The sequence below is a fragment of the Gobius niger genome (assembly GCF_951799975.1).
Source record: "Gobius niger genome assembly, chromosome: 6".
Classification (NCBI taxonomy): Eukaryota; Metazoa; Chordata; class Actinopteri; order Gobiiformes; family Gobiidae; genus Gobius; species Gobius niger.
In genome coordinates this window covers 17,983,610-17,993,426 of record NC_136857.1, presented here as the reverse complement: position 1 = coordinate 17,993,426, position 9,817 = coordinate 17,983,610, and the positions used below count along the sequence as shown (strand labels likewise).

At 42.0% G+C, this 9,817-nt stretch overlaps 2 protein-coding genes across 2 annotated transcripts; both read left to right on the top strand.

The window, feature by feature from the left end:
• Positions 1-3,144: 3,144 nt before the first annotated feature.
• On the top strand, positions 3,145-5,586 carry LOC306964418 (taste receptor type 1 member 2-like; the record flags this gene model as incomplete). The annotated part of the gene is made up of 3 exons (XM_079558410.1): positions 3,145-3,179; positions 4,191-4,419; positions 4,849-5,586. The coding sequence occupies 3 exons, from the start codon at positions 3,145-3,147 to the stop codon at positions 5,584-5,586; spliced, it is 1,002 nt and encodes a 333-aa protein (XP_079414536.1).
• A 3,066-nt stretch (positions 5,587-8,652) lies between these two features.
• Positions 8,653-9,459, top strand: LOC306964417 (taste receptor type 1 member 1-like; the record flags this gene model as incomplete). The annotated part of the gene is made up of 1 exon (XM_079558409.1): positions 8,653-9,459. The coding sequence occupies one exon, from the start codon at positions 8,653-8,655 to the stop codon at positions 9,457-9,459; it is 807 nt and encodes a 268-aa protein (XP_079414535.1).
• Between the last annotated feature and the right edge of the window lie 358 nt (positions 9,460-9,817).

Here is a 9,817-nt window from a genome sequence, read left to right as displayed (position 1 = left end):
TTTGGCTCATTTACGAAGGATACAGCAGTGGATCCTCCGCTGCCTCGGAGAGCTGAAATTACCCATGATGCACTGCAGCATAGTTTCTTTTTTCTTTTCTCGCAAAACTTTATTAGTTTGAACTCACTTTAAAAAAAGTTGTGTTCCACATAAACAGTTTCCTGGCCTCTGTTATTCATAAAACAGTTGTTTTAATGAGCATAGATTGACACGTGACCTGACGCAGCCGCTCGCTCCGGAGGCCGTTTCATTTGAGCTCAAAGGCGGCGGGGAGAGGACACTCCGCTCCGTTTTGGAGGAGCCGCCACCGAGGACGTCAACGAAGTGGCCAAACGGAGGACGGATCCTCGCAATTGAGAAACAGCCATCCACTCTCCTGGACGCGGAGTCGATCTGGTTGGAGGAAAATGTGTGTGTCTCCACCCACTTAAATGCGCTAAGTCTGGAGTGGCAATATCACAAAGTGCGCTCCTACTGAGCGCAAAATGTCAGCTATCGTCTCCGTTATGATGCACAAGATCGTGCCCATAAGTCTTAAGACAAGTCATACCTGGTATCCTCACTCTATGGTTTCTCATTTCTTTTATTTAAACTTGTATACAGAAGTCTTGTTTTTTTTTTTTATATATATATTTGACAAATGTCCACAGTTTATCTGTATTTTCTGATTGATTTCTTAAACATTTATATGCTCTGAAGAGCGCCATGTTGTAGCCTTTATAAATCACTTTGATTGGATTTGTGGAATGCATGAGTGAATAAAATGTGCCTTTTAAACTAGTGTCTTGTAATAGGGGTTGAATTAATCTACTGCATTTGTGTTCATTTGCATTAAACTTACTTTGCATTACCTAGGAAGAGGAGGCACACATTTAAATATAGGCAGTATTTTTGTGGCCACTTGTTCTCATGACATGCCATCTTCTGCCCTTGGTAGGCCATATATCTAACCGCCTCTAGAGGGCATCATATGTCAAGTGATTTGAAGGTAGTAAATGGGCCACAGTAGAGGTTCCCACACATTTCAGGCAGTGTTTCCAAAATTAGGCAATTATGGAAATATCTATTATATCAAAAAAGCAAAAAATAATTCAATCAATGAAAATCAAAAATGGATTTAGTATGTATGTATGTACATTGTCTGCTTTTATATTGATATATTATTATCAGTACTTTTCTTTTTATATCTTAACATCATCTTGGGGCCCGGCCAACTGCCTCCACGACTACTACTACTACTACCATTGCTGCCGATACTTAGGCTCGTAGTGTTGGAGTGGAAGTAAGTGATCTCTTTTTGATTTGTAAATGTGGAGGTATGTTTATGATGCAGCCGGTCGAGCATCAAGTGTATGGAAATCATCTCCTGACACGACACGTTTTAGCTTCCTATTTCCTATTGCCTTTGTCGACAAACCTGTGGCAGTGACACCGCTCTGCTGAACACTCTAAATTAATTATTTGCTTGTTACGAAGCACTCAACAGAACCCCAGCACAAAAGTCAACACCCCTTCCAGAAGACCAGGTGCTGCAGCTATCTCCAGAGAGTGTGAGACGATCTCTGAGCAGGATCAACGTACACAAAGCACCAGGTCCAGACACCAGGTTGCGCTGATGAACTCACTGAAGACATTTATATCACATCTCTGCAGCAGGCTGTGGTCCCAACGTGCCTCAAAGCAACCACCATCATTACGGTGCGAAAGAAGTGACCACCCTCCTGCTTTAACAACTACCGCCCAGTAGCACTCACCCCAATTCTTCTCGTCATGGACCACATCAAGTCTGTTCTCCCTCCCACCCTGGACCCATACCAGTTTACTTATCGGTCCAATCGCTCAACTGAAGATGCCATCTCCACTGCGCTTCATACAGCCCTCACTCACCTTGAAACAAAGGACTCCTATGTTAGAATGCTGTTTTTAGACTTAAGCTAAGCATTCAACATTATAATCCCACAGCTGCTAATACACACACTGCTCCACCTGGGGATCAACACATCACTGTGCAACTGGCTGCTGAACTTTCTGACAGGGAGACCACAGGCTGTATGCAGGGCCGCCTTAACCACTGGGCTTGGCCTACAATATATATATATATATATATATATACATATATGTATGTATTTTTTTCTCCCTTTAGGGGATTTTAGGGGCTTCGTAGTTTTATGATTGGAAACGCACCTTTGTGAATATAAGTGAGCAAACAGTAAAATTCATAGCATGGCTATGATCGCTTACATTAATGAGCAGTGGAGCCATCTCGGATTAGAGTGAGTGGGGGGGGGGGGCTATATTTTATGGTTAGCCCAGGGGCCTATGGGTAGGTTAAGTTGGCCCTTGCTGTATGTGTCGGCGGCAGGTCCTCCAGAACCATCACACTGAACACGGGAGCTCCCCAAGGCTGTGTGCTGAGCCCCCTCCTGTTCACTCTGCTGACCCATGATTGCACTCCAAAGTATAAGTCAAACCTCTTCATCAAGTTTGCAGACGACACAACAGTGTCTCATCAGCAACAGAAACGAGTCAAACTACAGGAGTGAGTTGAGCTGTCTGGCCATGTGGTGCACACAGAACAATCTCTCTTTAAATGTGGAGAAGACAAAAGAGATTGTGGTGGACTTTCGAAGATGTCTACCACAAGCTCCTCTAACAATCATTAATTATTATTAAGGACATGAACCCCACCCGTCTCAAAAGCTGTCAAAATCACCAGGGACCCTACGCACCCATCACACAGTCTCTTCGAGGTAATGCCTTCAGGGAGGAGACGGCGGAATCTACGGGCCAGTTCCAGTCGACTGAAGAACAGTTTCATACACAAGGCCATCGGGAAGCTGAACTGTCTGCCCTCCCTCCCACCTCTCTTCCCCCACCCGCCACTCCACAATCAAGGATGAGGAAAGGAAAGATAATTTCAAATCATTCACATGGTTTAACAAATAAAAAATCTTGAATAATGTGTTGGTTAGTTAGTTAGGATAGTCTGTTGGTCAGTTAGTTAGTTAGTTAGTTGCAAACAAGGCTACTATCATCACAATTAGAAGAAGGTTGAATCTATAATGTGTAACATTAATATGAATTAATTATTATATTATAGGAATGCAATAGCCTATACCAAAATAAAAAGGGGTGTTAGACAACATGTACAGATATCTTACTTACAGAGACAACCCAAGGTATTTTGTTATTTAAAGCAGCACCAGAAACCGTGATGCAAATATTTCCGAATGAATACACTATCTGACTCACAACAGAAGGCTGCTTGTGTCCAAATGTGTGTTATGCAGTTTTGCATAGCTTTATGTAAATTTGACTGGGGCTGTGTCAGTTTTCGCTGCCTGAGAATTAAAATAATCTTGGCATGACCATTGTCTGTACTTTTGAACATAAGTATTACATATTGATGGACGGTCTAAAAATGGTGGGCTTTTTGTTGCTTTTTCGCCTTGGATGTCTTCTGTTTGTAGGAGCTTCTGAATTCCGCACTGAAGGAGACTTTGTAATTGGGGGACTCTTTAACATCCATCAAGACGAACAGCCACAATCTTACCACATACCAGAAGCCTTGCAATGTTCAAGGTGAGTGAATGCAGAATAATGATACCAATGTTAATCATATGATGTAAGTACTCAGAAAGTCAGCTGAGTGTGTGTGTATATATCTCGTGTGTGTATATATCTCATCATCATCAACTTCCCACAATCAATAATTGTAGGTTGTAGTAAATGCACTTCCAGCAGCCACATGTTTTTGTTTTGAAGTACTAGAATTTGATTTTTTCTTTTCTGCTGGCCCATAGTGTATTATGATCAACATTTCATTATGAACAACAATGTCATCACCTGGATTTGAATGCAGCAGTAGTCTAGGTCAGGAGGGATCCCAAACATTTTTTGCTGGGACCCCAAAAATTGACACCTAAACCGAACCTCACTGCATAGTTACTGTAAGTTATAAAAGTAACTATGGCGCTAAATAAGGCGCTAAACTAAGGCGCTGAATCCATTTTAGAGTGTGTTTTTTGGTGATAACTTTTTGCAGGGCCAGGTAGTGTTAAAAAAAACTCTTTTACGCATTTCTTGTGAATTTGTGAAGCCTTTTGACGAACACTAATACGGCCCTCTTTGACCATATTTGGATACGTAATTTTACCATACAGATCCTTTTTTTTTTCTTTTTTTTTCAGTAAGACCTTTCGTAATTCGAGTTACCGGCGTTTCCAGCTGATGAGATTCTCTATCGAGGAGATCAATAACTCGAGCAGCCTCCTACCAGGCATCACTCTGGGATATAACATCTTTGACCGCTGCTCAGACACACAGAACATCCCAGGCATTTTCAACATTCTCTCTGGAAAAGACCCCATTGACCCGTGGGCCACAAGACACGACAATGTCTCCAAAGTCACTGCGGTGGTCGGTGCCTTCACAAGTCCTGTGACCAGAACTGTTGCTCCACTATTTATGACGAGTCGTATTCCTATGGTATATTCTCTCATATTGTGTATAATGTTAAAATGTCTACAAAAAGTGTTGGTGTTTTTTTGTTGTTGTTTTTTGTTTTTATCAATTAAAGACATACCAGACCATAGAGCAAATGAAAAAAATGCTTATTTCTTATTATATATATTAATTTGACACTTTGTGTTTACCACATATATAATTATATTCTAATGTTATACTAAACTCAGCATAAATCTCAAGGTCTTTTTTTTTCTTAGATGGATCTTTTAACTTAATGGATGTTCAAACTTGCACCTATTAGTTTCATTTATTCATTCAATTTTCATATATTTTATTAGGCATTCAAAATCTAACCAAGGATAAACTTATTTTCTTTTTCAGATCAGTTATGGAGCGGCCAGTTCAATATTTTCCCAAAAATTGACTTTTCCCTCTTTCCTCCGTACGGTGCATCCCAATAAGGATGTTGTCGATGTCATAGTCCACATGTTGCTGCATTTCAAATGGCGATGGGTGGCTTTCCTCAACATCGACAACGATTACGGCAATGACGGTTACAATGTGTTCATGAAGATGATTCAAGACACAGATATCTGCCTGGCCTACACCAAAAAACTGGATGAAAATACAAATTACACCACAATTTTCAAGCAGATAGAGAGTCAGAACATACAGGTCATCATAGTTTTTGGTCCTGAATGGACCGCTGAAATGCTTATCGAATCCGCCATAGCAATGAAAGTCAAAAACAAGACATGGATAGCTGTAGATTCCTGGTCTTTAAACAAAAAACTTCCTAAACTGAGTGGCATCAGAAATATTGGGACTGTGGTGGGGATTGCAGAGCCAGTTATCACCATACCTGGTTTTAACAAATGTATAAGCGCTTTAGAAACAGAAAATCAGCCGGGGGAGTTTTGTAACCAATTTTGCAACTGTAGTGATTTGAATCCAGATGACATTTTGGAAGCAGAGAACTCTTTCAATTTCCCTGTCTACGCTGCAGTGCATGCCATCGCCCACGCTCTGCACAATATACTGCAATGTGGAGACAAAAAGTGCCACAAAAACATCACTGTCCTTCCACACATGGTGAGTATGGTGCACAAGATGTTATAGAAGTAGTTGGTGTTGTCAGCCGACAAATCCCAATGTATGCTGACAAAAAAACACTTTGACATTGTTTATTTGATAGGAACTTTTTGTCAACCATGTTGTCAAGGAATTGGGCTCAAATTATAGGAATGTAGAAGTTATTGGAAGTAATAACTTTTTACTGCAGGTGCTTGTCATAAAATTAGAATACCATGGAAAAAGTGCATACATTATTTACTGCATTTATTAACTTAAGAGGTGAAACTAATATATGATAGACTTATTACATGCAAGATGAGATATGTCAAGCCTTTTTTTGGTATAATTTTGATTATTATGACTCACAGCTTGTAAAAAACCCAAATAAAAAATCTCTGTAAGCCATAATCATAAAAATGATAACAAACAAAGGCTTGACATTAGGTCCCTTTGCATGTAATGAGTTTATATCATATTAGTTTCACATTTTAAGTTGAAAAAGTAAGGATTAAACAACTCGGAGCCGTGCATTAGACGGTTATAATGCACAAAGCGGAGTCAAGAACACCACGACGCGCAGCTGAGTGGTGTTCTATTATACTTCTTGTATAATAGAAGTAAATGCATGATATTCTAATGTGACGAGCACCTGTATGCACTATGTTTAAAGAATGAGTATAGTAGCACTAGATGAACAAACTGTGATATATATCAGTAAGGTAACAAGTATACATCGTTTTCATCAAAGTCAGAATCAGAATCAGAATTGGTTTTATTGCCATGGTTATGAACAGGTTCACAACTAGGAATTTGTTTCACTTGATAGTGGAACATGAATCATGAAACATATAACTTTAAATAAATAATACACTATGAAGACTTAAAACTATAAGGCCACAAGACTATAAGGGCATGTGTAAGAAGATTACATTTAAATTATGATAAAGACAATAACAATTTGACATAGAACAACAGCGTGAGTGTTTTTTCAGATGTACAGCTGCATTGAGTGTTAGCAGCAGATCTGAGTGTGAACATACCACGTAATGCAATAGAACAGATTACATTTACAAGTCTTAAACTGAGTTATTGGGTCTTGCTTTTGTTCATGGGTCTGATGGCGCAGGGGAAAAAAAAATTCAAGTGGTGGTAGGTATGGGCCTGGATAGACCGTAGTTGTACAGGTCCTTGAGAGATGGACGCTTACAGTCAGTCACCTTCCCAGCAGCACGCAAAATGTGCTTGCTTGTCCCGGTCTGTAGCGCCAGGGTACCACATGGTGATGAGGGAGGTGTGGATGGACTCGATGGAGACCGTGTAGAACTGCACCAGAATCTTGGTCGACAGCTTAAGTTTCCTCACCTGTCCTCAACATCCTCTGCTGGGCCTTCTTGATGAGGGAGCTGATGGTTGGCTCCCATTTGAGGTCCTGGGTGATGGTGGTGCCCAGAAAACGGAAGAAGTCCACGATGGGCATGGGGGTGGGGGAGTCTGTCGGGGCGAGGGTGGACGGCGGGTCTGTGTCTTTCCTAAAGTCCACGATCATCTCCACTGTCTTCTGGACATTCAGCTCCATTTATGTGGCTGCACCAGAATGCCATCAACTCCACCTCTTTCCTGTAGGCGGACACATCATTGTCCGAAATTAGCCCGATAATGTTGTCTGCAAACCTGATCAGTTTAACAGACTGGTGACTGGAGGTGCAGCAGTTTGTATACAAGGAGAAGAGCCAGGGGCAAAGTATACAGCCCTGAGGAGTTCCATTGTTTGTAGTCCGAGTGTCCGAGACGATCTTCCCCAGCCGCACGTGCTGTCTCCGATCTGTCAGGAAGTCAGTGATCCACCTGCAGAGGGAGTCGGGCATGCTGAGCTGGTAGAGCTTATCTCGTATCAGTCCAGGGAGGATGGTGTTGAAGGCAGAGCTGAAGTCCACAAACAGGATCCTGAGGAGTCCAGGTGCTCCAGGATGAAGTGGAGGGCGAGGTTCACTGCGTCGTCCACAGAACTGTTGGCTCTGTAGGCAAACTGCAGCGGGTCCAGGAGGGGGGCGGTGATGTCCTTGAGGTGGGGTAGGACCAATCGCTCAAAAGACTTCATGACCGCACGTCAGCGCCACCGGCCTGTAGTCATTAAGTCTTGTGATCCTTGGTTTCCTAGGAACAGGGACGATGGTGGATGATTTAAAGCAGGACGGCATACAACACACTACCACTTCCTTCTTTTTCTGTACAGTGTAATAAGGCTGCTGCATATTTCTGTGGCTAATGTGCCCCTTCACAGGTCCTGTCTGAGCTGAAGCGATCAAACTTCTCTCTCCTGAACCACACCATTGAGTTTGACAGATATGGCGACCCGCGGTTTGGGCGCTTTGACATCATCTTTTGGAACAGCAGTGGAGATGCAGAGATAGTGGGAGTCCACAGATTTCAGCCTTCATCACATTTCTCCATCAATGAATCTAAAATACAATGGCACAACGACAGTCAGGTATGTTTCTCTTTCCTCTGTAAATATGCACTATGAAAAGACAGCAGGCACACTGATTATGTTTAAAAACGCTGTTACATAACACCGTCAATCTACCCCAGGTTGGCTGTGGCTACAATAGTAGCTTACCACCACCAAGTATGGAGTGAGATAATGATGTAAAGCGTCTTTGAGTGTCCGGAAAAGCACTATCTAATACCAATGCATTGTTATTGTCGTTATTATTGTGTTCAGGTTCAGGTTGAACAGGTTTTACAGTGACAGTAAAGACTCATGTGCTGTTCCTATATGACTGAGCAGGTTCCCTCATCTGTGTGCTCGCCCGAGTGTCAGCCTGGATTTCGGAAGAGTCTGGAGGGGATTCATAAATGCTGTTTCAAATGTGTCATCTGCCCAAGAAGTACATGCATCAACTCATCAGGTACAATTCAATATTTCTATTCAATTAAAAAAAAACATTGTATTTAGTTTTATCTATATGACTTTTTTACTGGTTATTGACAGAGGACCCGCACACGTGTCGATCCTGTGATGAAACTGAGTGGTCGTCCGAAGCCAGTACAGCATGTACCAAGCGAGTCGTGGAGTTTGTCCCTTTCGAGGATGCAATTGCTGTAGTGATCATGGTTGGGACCGTGTGTTTGGTGGGACTCTGTCTCCTGACCTCTGTGCTCTTTGGGCTGAACTATAACACTCCAGTGGTGAGGTCAGCTGGAGGACCCATGTGCTTCCTGGTTCTCAGCTGCCTCAGTCTCAGCAGCATCAGTGTCTTCTTCTACTTTGGTAAACCCGATGTGGCCTCGTGCATATTGAGGTATTTCCCATTTCTGTTGTTCTTCACCGTGTGTCTGGCCTGTTTTGTGGTGCGCTCCTTTCAAATTGTATGCATTTTCAAAATAGTTGCTCACTATCCATCACTGCACAGATTGTGGGTGAGATATCATGGACAGTGGCTTGTGGTATTGTTTTTTTTTATCCTACAAGGAACTTTGCTACTTATAATGTACACATCTGCACCACCCCAGCCTTACAGCAACTTATTGTGGCACAAAGACAAAACTATTCTGACCTGTGATCTTAATCTTAAAACATACACTCCCTCGATTGCTTTGTTCTTTCTCCTATGCTTTCTTTACTTCGTATTCTCCTACATGGGAAAGGAACTGCCCAAGAATTACAATGAAGCCAAAGCCATAACGTTTTGCCTGTTTCTCATGATTCTGACCTGGATCGTCTTCGCCACCGTCTACATCCTGTACAAGGGAAAGAATATTCACACTGTAAATGCATCAGCGATCCTATGTTCTCTCTGCTCTTTCCTCGTGTGGTATTTCTTCCCAAAATGTTTCATCATAATTTTTAGACCAGAGAAAAACACACAGGAGTACTTCCAGGGTCTCATTAAAACATATAACATTACAAATAACTAGAGGGTTTGTGACACATTGTAAGTCAATTGTACTTGCCAAGAGTTAATATTTCATTGTGACTCTCAAAGGTATGCGGGCGCTATCGCTGCAATTTAAAGACACACTGCGTAACATTTTGGATTATACTCATTCCAGCTTTACAAAACATGTTCGTAATGACCAGCTAGACACAGAAAATGCTATTCTTTGCAGTTGATAATTAAAAAATGGATTTGCATGAGAATCTAGCCTTTTTAAATCAAATATTTGTGTAGCGGCCCGGGATGAGGATCAGCCAAATCCGAGGCCATGGTTCTCCACCGGAAAAAGGTGGCTTCCCCTGTTCAGGTCGGTGGGGAGTCCTTGCCTCAAGTGGAGG